Source organism: Rhamphochromis longiceps, linkage group LG3 (genome assembly GCF_057381845.1).
Source record: "Rhamphochromis longiceps isolate RC_006_pf linkage group LG3, R_longiceps_female_GT1.1, whole genome shotgun sequence".
Lineage (NCBI taxonomy): Eukaryota > Metazoa > Chordata > Actinopteri > Cichliformes > Cichlidae > Rhamphochromis > Rhamphochromis longiceps.
Window position 1 is genome coordinate 63,541,429 of NC_140559.1, and position 22,678 is coordinate 63,564,106.

Sequence of the window (22,678 nt, forward strand, 5' to 3'; positions counted from 1 at the left end):
CAGCTTCATGAGACAGGAAGGAAAAACTGGAAATATTAAATTAAAGACATGATGAACAATCTCATAAAAATAATGTACTTACTCTTTGTCACATAACAGTCTTTTGTTAAAGTTTACAATAACACCCTTGCTTAGTCTTTGCTCTGTACTGCAGGGCCCTGTTTCAGGAAGCCGGTTTAGTGGAAAAACTGAGTAAGTATACCCTGAGTTAACGAAAACTCTGGGTTTTCGGTTTCACAAAGCGAGTTCAGCTGCAGCCTGAGTGAGTCACTATGACGACACACTCCGTGAAGCTAACCTGCCCCCTAGCAGGTTTACTTCAACTAACCCTGACTGTCTCCGCCCCTTTGTCGGAAACCTGACAGTAGGAAGTGTCGGACATGGCGTGCCACTTCCTTGAAGAGCCAGTAGATCGTGAAGCCCAAATTCTCCGCAGAGCTCTCCGCCGGGAGAGAGTGATCAGAGCGCGTTTGGACATTTTATCATTTCCTGATGATTTTCTGTGCGAACGTTACCGTTTCTCAGCACAATCTATAATTTATTTGAATAACATCCTCAGGCCATATATTACGCATGTGACACATCGCGGACATGCTCTCAGTTCTGTACATATTATTTGTATTGCACTTCGGTTTCTTGCAAACGGGAGCTTTCTGTATAATATTGGTGACGCTGAGCACGTTTCCAAGGCTACCGTCTGTCGGGCAGTCAGGAATGTTACAGTTGCACTGAAACGTCTCCTGTACTCGTTTGTGGTGTTCCCCGGTCACAGACCCACAAGATTTATCAAAGAGGGATGCCACAAAATTGCAGGTATCAGGATGACCAAAACTTAATGTATGATGTGGTGATACTTGGACTACTACTTAAATTTTACATTTATTCTCACGGTTCCCAGGCGTGATTGGCTGTACAGATGGCACTCACATTCCAATCATTGCTCCTTCAGTAAATGAAGGAGACTATGTGAACAGGAAGTCTTTCCACAGCATTAATGTACAGGTACATAGTTCCCTGTAGCATTTCAAACTAACAAATTATTTCATTATAGTAATGGATGCTAATTTGTGTTCTCTGCACTGTGAAGATCATATGTGATGCTGCCAACATTATCACAAATGTGGAAGCCAAGTGGCCAGGCTCTGTCCATGACTCACAAATATTCCGTGAATGTACACTGAGCACAAAATTTGGACATGGTGAGTTGAGAATACTTTAAAATATATAAAGACCAATTGCTTCAGGGACATTTGAACTGAAGTGTACCCTTCTGTCTTAGGAGAGTTCACTGGCTACTTGCTTGGTGATAGGGGGTATCCATGTTTACCCTATTTGCTTACCCCTTACCCTGACCCTGAACCGGGCCCACAGCAGTGATATAATCTGGCTAATTGCAGGACAAGAGCCAGAATTGAAATGACTATCGGAATGCTTAAGGCCCGGTTCCAGTGCCTGCAAAGACTCAGGGTCACCCCAGAAAGGGCATGTGACATTATTGTGGCATGTGTGATTCTTCACAACATTGCCACAATTAGAGGAGAACACTGTCCTTCTGAACCAAACATCAGCAGTGATCCAAACCATGAACATCCTGACCCTCCCACGGACATACAAGATGGAAGAGCAGTCAGAGACACCATATGTCACAATCATTTCTTTTGACCCATCACCTCAACATGTTGAAAGAAGAATAAACAGATTTTCTGTTCAACTGGCTTTATTGGTCGCCTGTATTTCCTGTACACAAAGTATTAAAAGATGTAAACCTCATAAAGTGTCTCTGTTGCTTCCTCCTCTGTAACAGCTGTCAATGTTTCTTCATTATTTTCCTGTAGTAAAGAAATAGACAACATTGCTGTTCTACTGTAAACTCATATAATCTGTGGAGTATTAAGAGTACTCACAACTGCATGTTGGTCTGGCTCAACAGGAGGCTGCACCAGATGCAGTACACCATCACCATCAACTGATAGAATATGAGGTTTATACAGGTCACTTATAACTTACAAGGGACCAAATGGCAATTAACAAACATATAGCACTCAGCTTACACTTCATTGTCATTATGCTCTCAAAGACAACCAAGGCTGAGGGAAGGCAAAATCAGTCGGAAAATAACTTCACTACAAAATAATTCATTATGGTGAAGAGTTTATCAAATGAATGAGCAGCACTGCAAAGGTGACTGTGAAGAAAGGATGTATGCACATCATGTATTATTTTGAATTCACCCCCTATGTAGGCACTTGTGTCTTGCGGGGTTATTGACTCAGAGGATGTCCCCGCAGAGATGCCTTCGGCCACAGGGCGCCCACTGTTTTGGCTGAGGGCCAACTGCTCAGCCTCTGTGAGTGGTGGTGGTGGAGGACCCCCACCTGTTTTTCGGGCCTCCGCTTTTTTTCTGTTGGCTATAACGGGGTCACATTTGAGCATACAGAGTAAGCAAATATGTACTTGTAATGTGCTCAGATAATTTCAATAAGTGCTTACAGAAAGAAAATTAATGTAGCCTCTAACTGCAATTGATTTACATGGGACAAACAGACCAAGCACTATGGCTCATAATACAATTACACCTCACCTGTTTGGACTATATTTTTATATTTCATTTTTACTTGCTGCCAGGCACGTTTGGGGCCTGTTGGGTTGCACCTGCGCTCACATCACATCACAAAATAAAATGTATAAAATAACAAATAAAATAACATATGATAAAATAACGTGTTAAATGGGTGGAAATCCCTCGATCAATGTTTAAATTAACACTCACGCATTGACTCTGTCGGCTATGTTTTGCCATGCATGCTTTTGCAGCTGTGGCTGTGTTACTTTTTTCCGCGGAATTTGCATGTTATCGGCATATGCTGCCATCAGAATTTCGGCCTCAAGCGCTGTGAAATACATTGGCCGCGCCTTCTTTCCCTCCGTCTCCATGGTGACTCGCTTAATCTGTGCTCCGCTTATCAGGGCTTTATGTATCCTCGTCCGCGCGCTTGACTTGGGGTTAAAGCAACTCCGCGTTGACTGAACTAATTGTTATCAGCCTTTCTGAAACCGAATATTCCGAGTTGGACAGTTCGGGGTTACTCAACCGTGAGTGTCGTTTTTCACTCTGAGTTTTCCAAACCGGCTTCCTGAAACAGGGCCCAGTACTTGCACTGGTTTCACTGGACAAGTCTGCATGTGAATCTACAACTGATCTGACATTGTGGCACAAACACAGTAAACAAACACTACGAGCACCTTGTTTCATGTGCAGTGGCTTTCTTCTCATTCTGTTACTGAACACTGTATGAAAAGCCTCTCACTGCCAGCATCCTTCCAGCCCCACGACAACAAGACCAACTCACATCTTCACAACACCAAGAATTTTTCCCCTTTTCTTTGGAGAAACTGAGAAGCCAATAGGATTGTAGCTCAGACTTGCCCACAGTCCTGCTTCATCACTGCTCACTCCTACCTGTGTTGGTGCTGAGTGGACAGTCATAGCCTGCTGCTAGCATGAATGCTAAACGTACTGCTGTGGATGATCAGCAGAAAAACATGTGGTCAGTTTGACTGTTTGCTGTATTTAAAGTGTTTTTCTCAGTTCGTCTGTATTCAAAGTGCATTCGGGGCTTTAGCTGACAGCTCTTTGTGCTAACAAACTAAACTCTCTTAGTTTAAGCCAACAGACCAAACACAAAGCCTGCTGCTGCCTCCATGGGTTAGCTTGTGTGACTGGTGTTTACACCAATGAAATCTAAATCACACTACAGGGAGTGCAGAATTATTAGGCAAATGAGTATTTTGTCCACATCATCCTCTTCATGCATGTTGTCTTACTCCAAGCTGTATAGGCTCGAAAGCCTACTACCAATTAAGCATATTAGGCGATGTGCATCTCTGTAATGAGAAGGGGTGTGGTCTAATGACATCAACACCCTATATCAGGTGTGCATAATTATTAGGCAACGTCCTTTCCTTTGGCAAAATGGGTCAAAAGAAGGACTTGACAGGCTCAGAAAAGTCAAAAATAGTGAGATATCTTGCAGAGGGATGCAGCAGTCTCAAAATTGCAAAGCTTCTGAAGCGTGATCATCGAACAATCAAGCGTTTCATTCAAAATAGTCAACAGGGTCGCAAGAAGCGTGTGGAAAAACCAAGGTGCAAAATAACTGCCCATGAACAGAGAAAAGTCAAGCGTGCAGCTGCCAAGATGCCACTTGCCACCAGTTTGGCCATATTTCAGAGCTGCAACATCACTGGAGTGCCCAAAAGCACAAGGTGTGCAATACTCAGAGACATGGCCAGGGTAAGAAAGGCTGAAAGACGACCACCACTGAACAAGACACACAAGCTGAAACGTCGAGACTGGGCCAAGAAATATCTCAAGACTGGTTTTTCTAAGGTTTTATGGACTGATGAAATGAGAGTGAGTCTTGATGGGCCAGATGGATGGGCCCGTGGCTGGATTGGTAAAGGGCAGAGAGCTCCAGTCCGACTCAGACGCCAGCAAGGTGGAGGTGGAGTACTGGTTTGGGCTGGTATCATCAAAGATGAGCTTGTGGGGCCTTTTCGGGTTGAGGATGGAGTCAAGCTCAACTCCCAGTCCTACTGCCAGTTTCTGGAAGACACCTTCTTCAAGCAGTGGTACAGGAAGAAGTCTGCATCCTTCAAGAAAAACATGATTTTCATGCAGGACAATGCTCCATCACACGCGTCCAAGTACTCCACAACGTGGCTGGCAAGAAAGGGTATAAAAGAAGAAAAACTATTGACATGGCCTCCTTGTTCACCTGATCTGAACCCCATTGAGAACCTGTGGTCCATCATCAAATGTGAGATTTACAAGGAGGGAAAACAGTACACCTCTCTGAACAGTGTCTGGGAGGCTGTGGTTGCTGCTGCACGCAATGTTGATGGTGAACAGATCAAAACACTGACAGAATCCATGGATGGCAGGCTTTTGAGTGTCCTTGCAAAGAAAGGTGGCTATATTGGTCGCTGATTTGTTTTTGTTTTGTTTTTGAATGTCAGAAATGTATATTTGTGAATGTGGAGATGTTATATTGGTTTCACTGGTAAAAATAAATAATTGAAATGGGTATATATTTGTTTTTTGTTAAGTTGCCTAATAATTATGCACAGTAATAGTCACCTGCACACACAGATATCCCCCTAAAATAGCTCAAACTAAAAACAAACTAAAAACTACTTCCAAAAACATTCAGCTTTGACATTAATGAGTTTTTTGGGTTCATTGAGAACATGGTTGTTGTTCAATAATAACATTATTCCTCAAAAATACAACTTGCCTAATAATTCTGCACTCCCTGTAATGTGTCCTCCAAGGTGTTTGGTGGGAGCACTGAGTGAAACATAAGAGCTCTGGTAAAATAACAAACAGGGCTGTGAGAGCAACTGAAGTGATAAAAATACTGTTTAAAGATAAAAAACACTTTGATGTTCTCTCGTCACCTAACAAAGTCCAAACCCTGTGAACTATTTTAGCTTTAATAATTGTGGATTCAGGTATCCTGAACCCATCTTTGGACATTTGTAATTAAATATTTTAAAACTCCATCAGAGACTCCTGATGTGGCTGTTTGGAGAAGGAAAAGAGGGACAAAGTGCAGCGTCGAGCTGAGGCTTCATTCACTGCAAACCTACAGTTATGTTTCCTTATTTCTGCTGTTTGCATGTTCACAGCTGAAATAAAGCTGCCTCTTTGACTTCATCCTGTTGTGTTTGGGTCCAATCCTGCCTGCCACACAGCGCTACAGGACAAAGTCTAAGATTTTTATCTTTTTAATGAATCTTTGGTCATATTTATCCAGGAAAACACAAACATGTAAAGGAGTCATCACAGTTCTCTGACCTCGTTGGTCCAGGTTCACCACTGAAGTTTGGAGGGTTTCTTTGTTTGGACCAGTCACTCCTCACAGACGGACAGCTGGATCCTGCAGACTGTGACCTCTGACCTCTGCAGACACAAACATGTTTTATTCAATGATCAATTCTCTGATGAAGTGATTGAAGCAGCTGTGATCACACAGACTGCAGATAATGCAGCTGTTTCCTGTCAGTAACAGTCCTCTTAGATTAGAGTTCAGCTTTTTACAGGAAAACAAATGTCCCTGAATGCAACAGTGAGACACAGTCTGCCTGTGTGGCTGTGATAGCTGCCGTTAGGAGCGCTCATGTGTTTGCAGTTAGACGAGGAGATGTTACCATCATGGACACGTTAACAAATCCTGCAGCATCACGTGGCACAAACACTTTGTGTTCCTGTCATCTGCAAGCAACAGGAAGTTCATTAATAAAGGCGGGATGGAGACGCGACTGTGATGGTTCTCCTTCATCCAGCTGTTACACACATCTGGGCTCACACGACGAGCCTTTGTCTAATACAGCAGCTGCTCTCTGAACACTTTTCTGAAGAGGAGCTGCACAAACCTTTGTTTGCTTTCTAGAGCAGCGTATCAAAGTCAAACTACCCACTGCTAGCAGCTGTTTCTATCATAGTTTAGGATCCAGATGTGTGAGGTCTAGATTTACACCTCTGATTAAAATACATAGTTAAAAACAGCCAATTGAGTCCAAATGTGTCTTAAAACCAGATAAACTGACAGTTACAGCTGAGCCTGTGTGTCCTTGGAGACACTGCTCTGCTACAGAGATGCATTTTAGAAACCAGGAAACATCAAAATCATTTAAATCAGAGAGTTCTTGTTACTAACAGCTCACCTCTCTGCAGCAGACACAGGCTGGGATTTAAAATCAATGCCTCGACGATTGGACCAGCCACTCTTTAAGGACACAGAGCTGGATGGTTTCTGATTGACGCTAAAAGTAAGTGAACATGAAACATGTGTCACATCCAATGTGTCCAATACATTACATAAAAAGTATAAACAAACTATGTAAATAGTTTATTATTTAAATCGTTAAATAGTAAAAAGCTGATTAAAATTTCAAACATTTTAATACTGACATGAACTTACTTTTTGTCAGATGACTTTTTTTGCCCTAAATTATGAAAGAAATGCTTCACCCGTTTGCTCTTACAGGACACAGAGCTGGGTGGAGGTCCAGGCTGGTTCCTGTGAATAATGATGGAGCAGTGATGTGAGTGCTGAGCTGTGACATGGAGAAGAGTCATGGACAGTTAGAGATGGTCATCTCACCTCTGAGCTTTGGTCTGGCTCTCATGTTCCCCACACAGAGTGCTTTTAGAGGGAGGGACTCCCTCCTCTCTGTCCTCACACTGATCCATGCTGCTCAATTCACATCAGCTCACACACACTTTCTACCTTCACCTGCAGAGGAAACACAAATCATTCATGTGCACATCAACTGAGAGCTGCAGAGGTCCTGTCCAATGTGTTGGACTAACATCCATCTGAGACGCAGCTTTCATCAGTTCACTACAAAAAGTGTCACAGAGCCCATTTCAGCCTCCAAATCCTCCATTGCTGTAGTCCTACAAAGCAGCAGGTCAAACATGGCTGCAGAGAGCAGCTTTATGTCAGTAACCATGTCCAGGACCGAGCTGACTGCTTACAGAGTTCATACTCTAACTGCTAGCTGCTCTGCTAGCTAAGCTAACTCAGTAACAGTGACTCTGACAGCAGTTACTGTGGAACAGCGGCCGAGCTCAGGACACATTCAGTGTGTTTAGTCTGAGTCCTGGACTCTGATTCAATGGATTCAATCCAGCTCAGAGTTTCATGTGTTCATCAGAATAAAATACATGTACTAATATAACAGAAGTAATGCTCTGAATGCAGGACTGTAATGGAGGATAAATAAGGTTTTTACAGCCTGAAAGAAACATTCAGTTCATATATTTGTAGACAGTGAAGCAGCTTTTAATACTGCAGCTGTTTCCTTCACCTGTGTGTGTGTGTGAGCCACACCTTCATGTGCTGCTTTAGAAATATGTGGTCTGACTGCTCAGACTGAGTCTAGGAGGAAAGTTCACACGCTGGAGAAAGTTTTGTTCCTAACTTTGTCAGAGTTCGGCTCCAAAGACAAAGAAGACGGAGCTCACAGTCTGTAGATGGTCCTCAGTGTGTGTGTGAAGCACACAGGAGTGTGTTTATGTCAGCAAATCAGTGTGTGTGAAGAGTCTGAGGGAGTGTGTGAATGAGACTCAACACTGAACAGTCCAAGAAAAGCGTCTGGATTTCTTTAAGTTTAACTTAAAGAAGTCCAGACGCTTTTCTTTTTGTCTCCATAATGTCTCCATAATGCTGCAATGTTATCTGCCCCAGAAACACTGTGCAGAAGCTCTGATGGTGACACAGAAAAGTCACAGTGGAGATACTTCTGTCCACCTTTGATTAGACTCATTATAAAAAGGAAAAAACGTTTGAACACAGTCATGTTTCCAGTTCACTGACTTACATTTATTCCATGGACACTCACTCTAACCTGAACCACAGCTACAACCCAACATTGTTGAGGCCTCATCTCCTCCTTTCCTGACTGTAGAGGTTAAATATGCAACAACCAACAAATAAAAGAATTTGGTTCATTTCAAAGAAATTCACACGGTGACCAAGTAAAGTAACCGTAGTAAAGGAGACAACATCCCGTTGATGGTGGGATTATTTGAAAGATTTGCTTTAGTCACGTCACCAAATGCAGTTGAACCACCCGTGGATCCATGTTTGACCATTCTACCACTCTGAGCTCTGCTTTTGAATCATTTTATTATTATCATCATTCATTTATTCATTCTTTGGAGGGGGGCTATTTCCTAATGCCGCCCTAATAAGCTGATGTTCAAGGGGAAATATAACAGAAACTCTTTCAGTGTTATTCATTAATAAATTAACAGATAAACTGTGAAGAAGAAAAAAACTGAGATTTAAAGGAGAGAGTGAGAAACTTGATCATCCATCCTCATAATACATGTTTATCAGTATCTGCTGTGACCATACTGCAGTAATAACTACAAGTCTACATTTCTGTGACTGTTGATCAATCACAGCAGGAATCTGAGCTCATCTCTGCACACAGAGCAGCTTCAGCTCTGGGATAAACTGCTCGCTTCACGTCCTTCTCAGCTCACAGACACTCATCCTCATATTTTCCTTTAACATTTGATGGTATAATTCATCTGAGTTTACACTTTATCTGCATAAATACAGAAAAACAGACCCAAACACCAGAAACCATCAGTTTCACGTTCAACGGGAAGTGGCTCAAACGTCACAGTTTCATAACGTCACCCTGAACTCCACTCACGGAGTTTCTGTCGCCATTGTAGTTTTTAAAGTCCCGTGATAAAGGCGGGTCTTTCTGTGAATCCGCACGCTCATTGGCTAATAGCTCGAGATTGACACATCGTTATCCAATGAGCGTGCGGGAACTTCCGACATAAAGTTGTTTCCTTTGAAAAACCAAAGTCTGATTATTTTTGCCTCCACTGACGGAGCCTGTTGTTCCCGCCACAGAGACACAGTAATGTCAGAGCGGTGTTAACACTCACCCTGCCTCAGCACAGCTCTCACTCTCCTCCTGCTCTCTCACACTAAACGGAGGCTCAGCTAAACTCACTTCCTCTCTACTTACAGGAAACCAGCGCTCAGAGGAGCCGACCGGCCTCACATTTCACCCACAGACACGAACAGCGTGGAATTATTTTATGTCATAAGAAGAAACATATTCATGTTAACACTCACCTGCCTCAGCTCCACCTTCCTCCTCCTGCTTTCACTTTCACTGCTGCTCCCTAAACACAGAGGATGCTGGGACTTGTAGTTGTTTCCTTCCGGTGCGGTCTTCCTCTTTGTTTGTTTGTGTTTGTGTTCAAGTTATTTCGATCATGTAAACATCAACAGAACACGTGAAGCCACACAGAGTTTGTATGTCGAGGTGGGTAGGAGGGTTTGAGGGTTTGGGGAGGGGTCAGAGGGAAGAGGTCTCTCAGTCTTGACAATCCACATTGATGGCATTGCATCTTTCAACGTGTTTGTGGGTCGATTTGGATGCTCCAGGTGTGAGAGCAGCCACTCAGCCTCTGCTGCAGATGTGTGTCACAAGTTCATCTAGTAGTGAGACGGTGGCGCAAGATGGCGAGTTGAGCAGTCGCACGAATTAGGAGCTCGTTGAACTTGTCCCAGAATTTACTTTGTGTTCGTTATTGTTTCCACTCGAAAGTAGTAAAATGACTGCCCCAAGTATAGTTAAACCTGCTAAATTCAAACTCGACCTCAAAAAACAAGAAACAACATCGCCATGTGATGGAAAGGAAGACAGCAGAGAAGGAACGGATCATGACTACGTAGAAAAAACCTTGAAAAAAGAGTGGACGAGCAGCTAGCTGACCTGAGTGTGCAATGCAAGCAAGCTAGTACGATGCTAGCCAGCCTAGCCAAAGCGGTTCAGTTCAACTCGGAGGAGGTGAAAGAATGTAAACAAAAGGTTAAAGAGTTGGAGAGACGAAACGAGCAGTTGACCAAAGATAACTACGATCTCAAGGAGAGAGTGTGAGAGCAAGAAAGGTACAAAATGAGGTGGTGCCTCCGGATTAAAGGATTAGAAGAGAAAAGAGATGAAGGTGTCAGATCGCTGGTTATTGGAATTCTTGGCAAGATCGCACCTGATATGATATCAAAGCTTGAAGAATCTGTGGATGTGGTGCATAGAGTTGGGAAGAAGATTGAGAACAAGGTCCGACATATCATCATTCTGTTTGCTCTGAGACACGTGAAAGAGGAGATTTGGCGTCGCACCAAAGATTCGACTGTCTGTAAGAACGGGGGTTTCCACTTCGCTGAGGTACTGCCGCGGGAGGACTGGGAAGAGAGGAGGCGGCTGTGGCCGCAAATTGAACAAGCCAGACGGGCTGGGAAACGGGCCTTTTTCCGGGGTCCTCATGGATACATCGAAGGACGGAGGATCGTCGACGTTGAATGAAAGACTTGATGTAAGACTGTATACAGTGGAATATTATTAATGGGACAAAAGAGTTCTACTTAAAGGTTATTAGTCACTGAGTTGGTGACAAGTGTTACAATTTAAACTCATGTTTATATATTTTTCTTTTCTTTTTTAAAAAAAAAAGTTATTTTCTTAGCATACTCTTATTATGGTTCACTCAAAAATTTCTTTTGGTTCATTAAACGTTCGGGGTTTGAAGGAAATTGTTAAGAGAAAGGCACTTTTTTTATTTTGCAAGGGGCAAAAATGTCACTGTCTGTTTTTACAAGAGACTCACTCTGTGGATGCCGATGTTACCTTTTGGGCTAATCAGTGGGGAGACAAGATTCTTTTCAGTCGTGGATCTAACAAATCTGGAGGTGTGGCGATTTGTTTTAATAAGTTCCCAGGGGAGATTATAACATATAAAGCTGATAGTGAGGGTCATTGGTCAACTGCAGCTTGAAGAGCGAAGGTATATTTCTAATTGTTACAAATCTTTATGGACATAATAACGAAGGTCAAAATAAACGTCTATTGGAAAATCTAACAAATGTTATTTCAGAGTTTAAAGTTATGTACCCCACAGATTACATCCTAGTAGGAGGAGACTGGAACATGACCTCAGATGAATGGATGGACAGATGGCCTCCTCGCTTAGGAAGGAGGCAACAGAATAACATTATTGAGAACTTTTCTAGTGATAATAATTTTACAGACATTTGGAGAAGTTTGAATCCTGGAGTTAAGAATTATTCATGGTTTAAACCTAATGGAGAAAGCAGGTCAAGAATTGATTATTGGTTAGTGAGCGATGACATTTTGAGGTGTACTTCACCATCTAAAATCTCCAAAGCACCCCTATCTGATCACTGTTTCATTGATCTTGTCTTAGAACCAACAAGGATGAAACGTAGTAGCAGGGGATATTGGAAATTTAATGCCAGCCTTTTAAATAAGGACAAGTATTGTGATAAAATTAGACATAAAATTACAGATATAAAAAATGATGACTCAGTAGTGGGTAATATACAGAAATGGGAACTTATTAAATTCAAAATCAGAGAATTCACTATAAAATTCTGCAAAGAACTGAACAGGGAAAAACGGGAATATGAAAGTAATTTACTTCGTGAAATAACTCAGTGCTGTAGTAAAGAAAAACTAAACGTGCAAGAAAAGAATAAATTGATGGAGTTACAAACTAAATTAGACGATCTTTACCTAGAGAAAGCCCAGGGTGCCTTTATAAGATCGAGAGCCAAGTGGATTGAGGCAGGTGAAAAGAACTCATCATATTTTAGTAAGCTGGAAAAGTGCAGACAGCAGAGAAATCTAATCTCAAGCTTGTTGATAAATGGGACTGAATGTAAAGATTTCAGAAAGATTGGAAAAGAAGTCTTCACTTTTTATTCCAAATTGTACTCCTCAGAATATTCAGCAGCTGATTCTGATAGTTTCTTTGATAAGATTCATAATCTCATCCCATGTATTGACAAGCCGTTCAAAGATCTGTGTGATTCAGAGCTTAAAATTGAGGAACTGGATTTGGTGGTCATGAAAATGGCATTAAACAAGTCCCCAGGGACAGATGGACTCACTACTAATTTTTATCAATTCTTCTGGAAGGACCTAAGAACTTTATTGTTTGATGCATTAAAGGAATCGATAGAGAAAAAAGAAGTGATGCCGAGCACGAAACAAGGGCTGATAACCCTGATCCCTAAATCGGGTAAGGATAAAAGAATTTTAGACAATTTAAGACCCATCACCTTACTAAACACTGACTATAAGATCCTGTCTGGAGCTGTAGCTGAGAGGCTAAAGAAAGGCATCTCAAACATTATCAGTGAAACACAATCAGGTTTTTTGAAAGGAAGACTAATTCATAACAATATTAGGCTGGTTTTGGATCTCCTTGAATACAGTGAATTAATCCAAGAGAGAGGGTACATCCTGTTCTTGGATTTTTACAAAGCATTTGACTCAGTTGAACATACGTTCATATTAAAAACTCTGCAGTCTTTTGGTTTTGGAGAGGAATTTATCAATGTTATAGAGATGCTATATAATGACATTAACAGCTCTGTTTTGCTAGAACATGGTACATGTTCAAGGTTTGAGGTTAATAGAGGGATAAGGCAGGGATGTAGCAGCTCACCACTTCTGTTCATCATGGTTGCTGAGCTGTTGTCTATTTTCATCATCATCATCATCAACTTTATTTATAAAGCACTTTAAAACAACCACAGCTGACACAAAGTGCTGTACATTGGAACTGTAAAATAAAATTACATGAGATATAAATAAAAAACAAATAAAAGAAGAGTGAAATCATTAATTAAATAACTACTGCATTAAAAAAGAAACTAAGTCTCACTGAGGTTAAAAGCCAAGGAATAAAAGTGGGTTTTAAGACGTGATTTAAAAGTGGACAGTGAAGGGGCCTCTCTAACATGCATGGGCAAATTATTCCATAATTTTGGAGCCACAATAGAGAAGGCCCTGTCCCCTCTGAGCTTCCTCCTGGATCTCGGTACCTCCAGGAGCAGCTGGTCAGCTGACCTGAGAGACCGACAGGGTATGTGGGGATGAAGAAGCTCAGAGAGGTAAGGCGGGGCAAGACTGTGTAGACATTTAAAAACAAACATAAGAATTTTAAAATTAACTCTAAAAGACACAGGCAGCCAGTGCAGAGAGGCCAGCACGGGGGTTATATGCTCTCTTTTTCGAGTTCCTGTTAGGAGTCGTGCAGCCGCATTTTGAACCAGCTGCAGACGTGAGAGCAATGACTGACTGACCCCCACATAAAGTGAGTTACAGTAGTCCAGGCGGGAAGAAATAAAAGCATGGATCACTGTTTCAAGGTGCTGCCTCGAAAGAAAAGATTTTAGTCTTGCCAGTCGCCTTAAATGATAAAAACTGGACTTCACCACTGCTCTGATTTGGTTGTCCAATTTAAAATCACTGTCCAACTTAAAACCAAGGTCAGTAACAACAGATTTAAAATAGACTTCCAGGGATCCTAAAACAACAGAGGAGGACTCACAGGGACCACTGGGTCCAAACACCAACACTTCTGTTTTCTTTTTATTAAAATTTAAAAAGTTTCGAGCCAACCAAGCTTTAATGTCATCTAGACATGTCAAGAGAGGTTTTGTGGAGATGGCATCCTTGCGTTTTAGTGTCAAATAAATTTGGCAGTCATCGGCATAACAGTGAAATGAGATCCCATGCCTTCTAAGGATAGAACCCAGAGGCAGTAGATACAGAGAAAAGAGCAGTGGCCCTAAAATTGAGCCCTGTGGGACACCACATGACAGAGGAGCAGAAGACGATTCGTAACCGAGAAGGCTGACAGAGAAAGTTCTATCTGACAAATAAGACCTAAACCAATTGAGTGCAGTGCCACCAATACCCACTACATCATGTAATCGAGAAATTAAAATATTGTGGTCTACTGTGTCAAAGGCAGCAGTTAGGTCAAGCAAGACAAGAACAACATGGTTACCAGAATCACATGCCAGAAGGATGTCATTAAAAACCCTTAGTAATGCAGATTCTGTGCTGTGAAGGGTTTTAAAACCTGACTGAAAAACCTCAAAGATTCCATTTTCATCTAGAAAATCTTTCAGTTGACTAAAAACAATTTTCTCTAAAACCTTGGAGACTAAAGGCAGCTTGGAAATAGGCCTATAGTTCGCTAAAACTGTGTGATCAAGGCCAGGTTTCTTAAGCAGTGGCTGTACTACTGCATGTTTGAAATTTGCAGGAACCACACCAGAAGACAGACTGCTGTTAATAATGTCAAGGACATACTGTTGTATACTAGGAAAAATTTCTTTAAAGAATTGTGGAGGGACAGGATCCCGTGGGGAACCTGTGGGCTTAATATGGCGAACCACATCCTCTAAAGAGGAGAGCGTCACAAGCTCAAACTGAGTGAAAACAGCAGCGCAAGGGACAGAGACAGAGGGGTCAGAGTCAGGAGCTGTGATAAGAGCCCTGATGGTGACAACCTTTTCAATAAAAAAGTTCAGAAAATCATTGCAAATCTCAGGAGAAACTTCCAAACAGACATTCAAAGGAGTATTAAGAACAGTGTCAATGGTCCTAAATAACACACGTGGGTTATGACAGTTGGAAGAAATAATATTTGCAAAATATTCCCTTTTTGCCTCTTTAACAGTGTTCTGGTAGCGATGCCAGCAGTCTTTGAGAATTTGAAATGATACATGCAGTTTATCCTTTTTCCACCTCCGTTCTGCTCGACGACATTCCCTCTTAACAGCACGACTGCTCTCATTAAACCAAGGCTCAGGTTTAGCCTTAAGCTGCCTGGTTTTTAAAGGAGCCACAGAGTCCATGATTTTTTGACAGCAAGAATTAAACCAGGAATGTAGGTCTTCTGTGTCAGAGGAATTATTTTGATTAAAAACAGTCACATTAAGGGGTTAACTGTGATGGGTGAACAGATAATAATCAGTCAGCTGGCAGATGATACCACCCTGTTTCTAAAAAATGAGGACCAGATTCCTTTAGCCTTGCAGGCGATCAACCATTTCTCCAAAGCTTCTGGCCTACAGCTGAATATTAATAAATGCAAAATTCTAGCTCTGCATGAGTGTCCCCTGCAAGCAATAAATAATATGCAGATCAAAAAAGAGGTGAAGTATCTGGGCATTGTAATTTGCAAGGATAAGACATCAACAGAAAATAAGAATATCTGTACCAATATAGAAAAGTGTAAGTCAATTTTAAACAGGTGGCTGCAAAGGGACATAACTCTGTTTGGGAGAAGCTTGCTAACCAACATGGACAGTCTGTCCAGACTCATCTATCCAGCCTTTTCTCTGCCCATACCTCCAAAACTAATTAAATCTATAAATACTCTTAATTTTAGGTTCATATGGAGGAACAAATGTCATTATATAAAGAAAAATGATGTGATTAAGAATTATGAAGAGGGTGGGGCTAATGCCACTGACTTTGATGTTATGAATGGTGTACTAAAATTGAAATGGTTAAGATCTTTCATTAGGAACAAAAATTCCTTTTGGAACATTATTCCCAATGTGATTTTTGGCAAAATGGGTGGAATAGACTTTTTGTTACGTTGTGACTTTGATTGCAGTTCGTTACCTGTTAAACTCTCAGCTTTCCATCAGCAGGTCCGTCTCTACTGGAAATTAATCTATAAACATAGCTTTACTCCTCACAACACCCCTATATGGAACAACAGGTATATCCGTTTGTGTAGGAAATCTGTGTACGTGGATGAATGGAGATCTAAAGGGATTTGGGCTGTAGCTCATTTTATGGATGATAATGGGGTCTTACTAAAACATGAGACGTTTTGTGAGAAATTTGATGTAAGATGTACTGCTAAGAGATATAAATCCCCAGTGAAAGCCATCCCAGTCCCTTTGAGATCAATGATAAAAGAAGATATTGTGCACTCTAAAATTTCTCCTGGACTGAGGCAGCTCTGCATAGCTGGAGTTGAATTTGGTGACAGCAGGTTTACAAACAAAGTGATCAGGAATATTTTGATAAATGAAATTTGCCCAAATCCGGTTAAAAGAAATTATATCCTTAAAGAATTTGAGACCATGGAGGTTAAGGCGATAAGACAAAAGTCTACAGGGAGAGCAGAATTATTAGGCAAATGAGTATTTTGTCCACATCATCCTCTTCATGCATGTTGTCTTACTCCAAGCTGTATAGGCTCGAAAGCCTACTACCAATTAAGCATATTAGGTGATGTGCATCTCTGTAATGAGAAGGGGTGTGGTCTAATGACATCAACACCCTATATCAGGTGTGCATAATTATTAGGCAACGTCCTTTCCTTTGGCAAAATGGGTCAAAAGAAGGACTTGACAGGCTCAGAAAAGTCAAAAATAGTGAGATATCTTGCAGAGGGATGCAGCAGTCTCAAAATTGCAAAGCTTCTGAAGCGTGATCATCGAACAATCAAGCGTTTCATTCAAAATAGTCAACAGGGTCGCAAGAAGCGTGTGGAAAAACCAAGGCGCAAAATAACTGCCCATGAACTGAGAAAAGTCAAGCGTGCAGCTGCCAGGATGCCAGCATAGGAAAATTGGGTTGAACAGTGAGACTGCATTTGTGGGGTTTAGAAACATCCAGAGCATCGCAACAGAAAGGTAAATAAAAAAAGTAAGAGAGAGAGATAAAGAAATAAATGAACTAATAATACATAAATGAATAGAAAAATAGAAAACACACATGTAGAAATTGTCACATGTGAAATTGTTTTTGGAGAGAATCAGAAGTGAGACAGTTTGAATCCACAGTTCAGCGCAAAGATGCAGGAATTAAATCTGATTATAAAAACACATCGAGGCAACGAAGACCAGCTTACACTCAATATTAATATGAACACACAACATACACGCAATGAAGACATGCTTACACTCATGAATGTGAATACATGACATAAATGCTGAATGGTGTAGATTTAACACACTTAAAGGCTGAAGCTGAGGAATAACTCAGGAAGTTGCAGGACAATAGAGCGACTTTTGTGACAAGGAAAAAGAGACTGGGAGGACCAACCAGTGATTAGAAGCTTAAAGCAGGTTTAAAATAGTGAATTAGAAGTGGTTTCCAGCTGATTGAGCAAAAGAAGTGACGACTGTAGAAATAAAAATAAAATAATAATAATTGAATTATGCAGCAATGTTTTGAATATGCATTTCTGTTGTCAGGGCAACTTCTCGGGATGTGACTCAATATGCAAATTAGTTGAATGAGTGGGGACAGAAAAAAAAGAAAAACTCAAGTTTCCTGTCTGAGACATGAGTGAAGTTTGCATTGAGAGAAATATATCTGTGACTGTGTGAGAAGAACTGTTTGGTAAAATATATGATAGCAGCCGCAGGACAATTAAATAAAGTCTGTGACTAAGTGCAGTCGTGCAGATCTGGAGAAGAAGTTTATAATTTAGTGATGACACATTGTTATAAAGTGTTTAGAAAGGGCTTAATGGGAATATTACTGTTGGGCAAACTGTGCGGCTTTAACAAGATTTTCTGTGTATTTAGCAGGTGAAACTCTGTCAGCTGACTTCAGACTGTCAGGAAGCTGAAGAACCTGAGGCCAACCACTGAAACATGATGTGGGCAAAATGAACAGAGGGAGGGATTTTAAAGGTGAACATTTAGGACTTACTGCAAATGTTACTATGTCAAAGTTACTGTGACTCAAACAGAGGAAATTCTGATTTTTTTATTTCCACACCCAGCATGTTTTGGGTGTTATATGCTATTAAATACTTTTAAATAAATTAAAAAGTATTTAATAGCATATAACACCCAAAATATGCTTCGGTTCACATTTAACTCCAGAAAATCATCAATCAAAACATGGATATTACCTGACCACAGATTCGTGGTGACGTCACTGCTCTTTTAACTGTTCGGTGTCTTTGTTTGTTTGCTGGTTGTAGAAATGGTTTATATGAGCTTTGAGCTGAGAGTCAGAGGTTTCTGTGGACACTGCTCATGTCGGCACTTATATTTCTGACCTTTTCTTATAACCGATTAAACATGATCTCCTCCCTTTTGCCCCCATTTTTGGTGGTGTAGGTACAAATGATCAGGCATGACATTCTCATAATAAATAAGATACTGCAAATAATTATTTCTGCATTTGTGCGATTGAAGTGAATTGAAAATGTGTATGAAATGACACTGTTTTAAAGATTTGGCCTAAATAATTTTGGAGTGAATGAGTCTAAACATGATGACCTAACTAGTGATATCCTGACACACACACACACACACACACACACACACACATACACACACACACACACACACACACACACACACACAGCATGTTATGCCAGTTTCAGCTGAAACTGTTTCAAACCATATTCCGGGTTTTTAGTTCACCATTTATGAGGCTTCAAGAAGAAAATAAGAGACAGATCTGAATGTTTGAAAATGTTTTGGAAAGATTCTGTAAAGATGAGATGAAAAATACTCAAAGGATAAATTTAATTGGTTTATTATTTAGATAAGTTGAAAAAAGTTAAACAAGTAAATGAAGAAACAAGGCAGAGGAGAGAAAAGCCCAACAATCCCCTCTGAGCAAGCACTTGGCGACAGTGGGGAGGAAAAACTGCCTTTAAACGGGCAGGAACCTCCGGCAGAACCAGGCTCAGGAGGGGACAGTCAACGGCCGGGACTGGTTGGGGGGGTTAACAGAGGTGGAGCAAGACGAGGCTACATCAGGTGAGGAAGCAGTAGCGTCTCTCCTCCGGAACAAGTGGAACCATTTTCTCTTTTTTTTCATGCACTTTTCCACGAGCGCTTTTTTCTCCAGGATGAGATTTCTCAGCTCATCGATGGTTTCTGCGTTTTGTTCTTCAAGTTTCTCACATCTTTGTTCCACCTCTTCCAATGTTGCTTGTTGTTCTTCAAGCTTGTCTTTGAGTTGTTTGGATGTTGCCTCCTGTATCAGCTTGTCCTTGTGCATGTCTGCATTTCTCTGTTGGACCTCTTTGTGCTTGTCTTCTAACTGCTCGTTTCTTTTCTGGATTTCTTGGAGCGTGAGCTGCAGGTCTTCATGTATTTTGTCTTCTTGTTGTTTTTGCGCCTGCATTTGAGTGTGTTCACGCTTCAAGTTATTGAATTCCACCAAAATCCCCTTAACGAGCTCGGAGTTGTTTCTCGCTATCTGATCGATCCTTCTCTGCATCTGTGAGCAGCGTTTCTCCAGTTTGTCCTTTTCTTCTTCCACTTTAGTTGCTTTGTCCTCCAGCTGATTACAAAACTCTTGCAGTTTTAGATTTTTAGACTCAAAGTCCTGGACGATACGTTTTCCTTCTTTCAGTCTTTCCTGCTGTTGCTCTTTCTGTTGAAGAAGGTCTTTATTTTGGCGCAGTGTTTCATCCAGGCTTTCTCTCAGCATGCGGTATTTTTCCTGCATGCTCTTCAGTTCGTGCTGCATGTCTCGTTGCTTTTTGTCCTGCTCTTCCTTCTGTTGGAGGAATTCTTTCTTTTCTTCCACAGCTTCATGGAGCTGTCTTTGGAGGAGCCGATTTTTTCGGTCCATGTATTGGAGATCCCGTTGTATCTTATCAGTCATCGTTTTCTTGTCTTGGAGCTGGTTGGTCATTTCTTTTAGTTCTGCACTCTTTTGCCTGTTTTCTTTAATGAGGTGCACAATCTGCTCTCGGCTCTGAGCAAACTTGATTCCCCAGCCCTCATTAATAATTTTTATGTCCGGCTGGCGCTGTTGTCTTTCTTCCAGCTCTTTATTTTGGGCTTCCATTCGTCTACATTTGTCCTCCAGTTGAAGTTTCTCTTCTTCAATTTGTTGCATTTTTTTCTGGAGAAGGTAGTTTTCCTTCCTACTCTCCTCTAACGCCCTTTGGAAGGATGAGGAGCCATTTGGGGAAATTGGCCGGCCACGCCAGGAAGGAGAGGCGGCGTAATCTTTTTGAATTGGTTGTTTTTTTCTTGGAAACATGTTGGAGTTTCTATACGATGACTTTGAAGAGCTTGTGGTGAACGTAGGCTGCAAACACAGATGCTGCTGAAACGAACTAAAACTTGCTGTTTCTCACCCCTACTTAAGGAAAAACATCAAAGGACTTAAGATTCTTAAGATCTATGACATCATCACTCCCTAAGCCAATGAGATTGTCACAAGACATTTTGGAATGGGGTATTTTTTTTAAACTGTTTTCAAACTTAACGTAAAATTTCAGTGTTTCCTGGTTGTGGACTATTGGTTAGTCCAGCCGATTAAGAAATTAATTATCACAAACATCCCTAATATTATATAACAGACGACAGAAAACAAGACAGTTTTTTTTCTACGCAATAGCGGTATAATAAAAGTTTTTTTAATTATCCTACTTTTTATAAAAGAGAACATTTATTAAAGATTATGTATTTAATTAAAAAACTCTGTTCATCTAAAGCAGGGGTCAGCAACCTTTAAGACCCAAAGAGCCAAAGAGCCATAATTGGCCTATCTGGGGTTGAAAGGCTCGATAAATGCACGGCGTTTCGCCGGGTACACCGGCTTCCGCGAGTGTGACGCTTATTTTGAGCGATGAAAAAATAACAAAATATAATTTTATTTGTATATTGCAAAATCACAATAATCTTCCAATTTAGAACTACAAGTTAAAAAAAGAACTAACATAAATAAAATACACTTCAGCTAATTTATTTCCCCAAACCACGCGGAGCCGCACTATAAGGACTAAAGAGCCGCAGGTTGCCGACCCCTGATCTAAAGGGTTTAACAAAAAGGGGGAGCTTCCTGCTGGAAATTGAAATGTCCCCATGTCCCCACTGGGCGATCGTGGCTCAAGAGTTAGGAGTTCGCCTTGTAATCGAGCCCCGGCTTGGACAGTCTCGGGCAAGACACTTCACCCAGCAAGACACTTCACCCGTTGCCTACTGGTGGTGGTCAGAGGGCCTGGTGGTGCCCCAGGGTGGCTGTAGCTACATCACCAGTGTGTGAATGTGTGCGTGAATGGGTGGATGACTGAACGTGGGTGCTTAACTAGTTAAAAAAACAAACAAACATCTGTCTCTTATTTTTTATGTCACACAGGAAAGAAGCTTCAATGTCTGATGAGAAGACATTAATTTGTTGGTGTTTGTGGTGTTTGGTGCAGTTTTCTTGTTCTCTGGCTTGTTGTTTATTTACAGTGGAGATGAAGATCTCTAACAAGTTGATTTGTTCACATTTGCGCATTTTTAAGAGGAATGTGTTTTTTGAGTTTGTACACTATATGCATGTAAGGCAACCGTTTCCTTTTTCTGTATTTTTGTGTGCTGCTCTTTTAACAAAAGGGGAACAAAAGACATTTAAATCGACCTCAGATGATTTGTTTAAATTTTTACAAGGTCTTACTGAGGTGATGCAAAGTGAAACATGCTTCTTTTTTGGTAATGTGCTGGAAAAGCTTGAAAATTGACCTTGAATGTGCTTAAAAAGTGCTTGAATTTGACCCTAAAAATGTGTATGAACCCTGCATATATTGCAGTATTTACATTTTATAGTAGGAATTTCATGGCAACAGCTAATCTTTATTTTGTTTACTGGGAAATGAAATGCTGCCAATTCACAAAGCTGTGCTTCAGCTGCACTTCCTGTTGTAGACTTGTGATGCACACAGGCTCTGTTCCAGCACTCAGCATGTTCTTCCTTATTTGCTCCACCAGGGGGAGCTCCTAAACTATGACATCTTGATAGGAGTGAACCAGGGAGAGGGGCTGAAGTTTGTGGACGACAGTGAGGACAACGACGGCATCTCAGCTGCGGCGTTCGACTACACCATCTCCAGCTTTGTTGACAACCTCTACGGCTACCCAGAGGGTGAGGACGCCACCTCTGTACACTGCCACTTTTTCAGTTATTCCATTTTACAGCCTCCTCTCACTTAACTGCATTTTGCAGCATCATCAGGTTTTGTCTCATTAGGAGCCGCGTTTGTTGATTTGTTCGTTTTTTTCTGTTTGCTGTATTCATTAAAATAAACGGATAATCGTCAAAATGACAAATGTGGACAATTATCAAAGCTTACATTACAATTCTGACAGCTTGAGTTCACATGAATTTTCAAAAGAATATAAAAAGCTGTGAAAGTGCTTTAAGCGTTTAAAACATGCGAGTAAAGAATGGAATCAGTAACATGTGAGCCCAGTGAAGTGCATCAAACAAGACAAGCGTGCTAAAGAGAGCCACTCATCCACATCACGGCGTGTCTGCG

At 41.1% G+C, this 22,678-nt stretch overlaps 2 protein-coding genes and 1 pseudogene across 2 annotated transcripts in view; all 3 read right to left on the reverse strand.

The window, feature by feature from the left end:
* Nucleotides 1–9,715, reverse strand: part of LOC146675685 (protein NLRC3-like) — a 388,198-nt gene extending 378,483 nt beyond the window's left edge. Inside the window, exons 1-5 of the mRNA XM_085400614.1 lie at nt 9,675–9,715; nt 7,170–7,301; nt 6,987–7,085; nt 6,730–6,828; nt 5,861–5,965 (exon numbers count right to left, since the gene is read on the reverse strand). Coding sequence (XP_085256740.1) covers nt 5,861–5,965; nt 6,730–6,828; nt 6,987–7,085; nt 7,170–7,258 — 392 coding nt within the window. The 5' untranslated portion in view covers nt 7,259–7,301; nt 9,675–9,715. The remainder of the gene's footprint in view (nt 1–5,860; nt 5,966–6,729; nt 6,829–6,986; nt 7,086–7,169; nt 7,302–9,674) is intronic.
* LOC146675695 (protein TANC1-like) overlaps nt 1–22,678 on the reverse strand; it is a 407,338-nt gene that overhangs the window by 140,064 nt on the left and 244,596 nt on the right. The gene's annotated exons all lie outside the window — the stretch shown is intronic.
* LOC146675700 (uncharacterized) lies at nt 19,278–20,415 on the reverse strand (annotated as a pseudogene).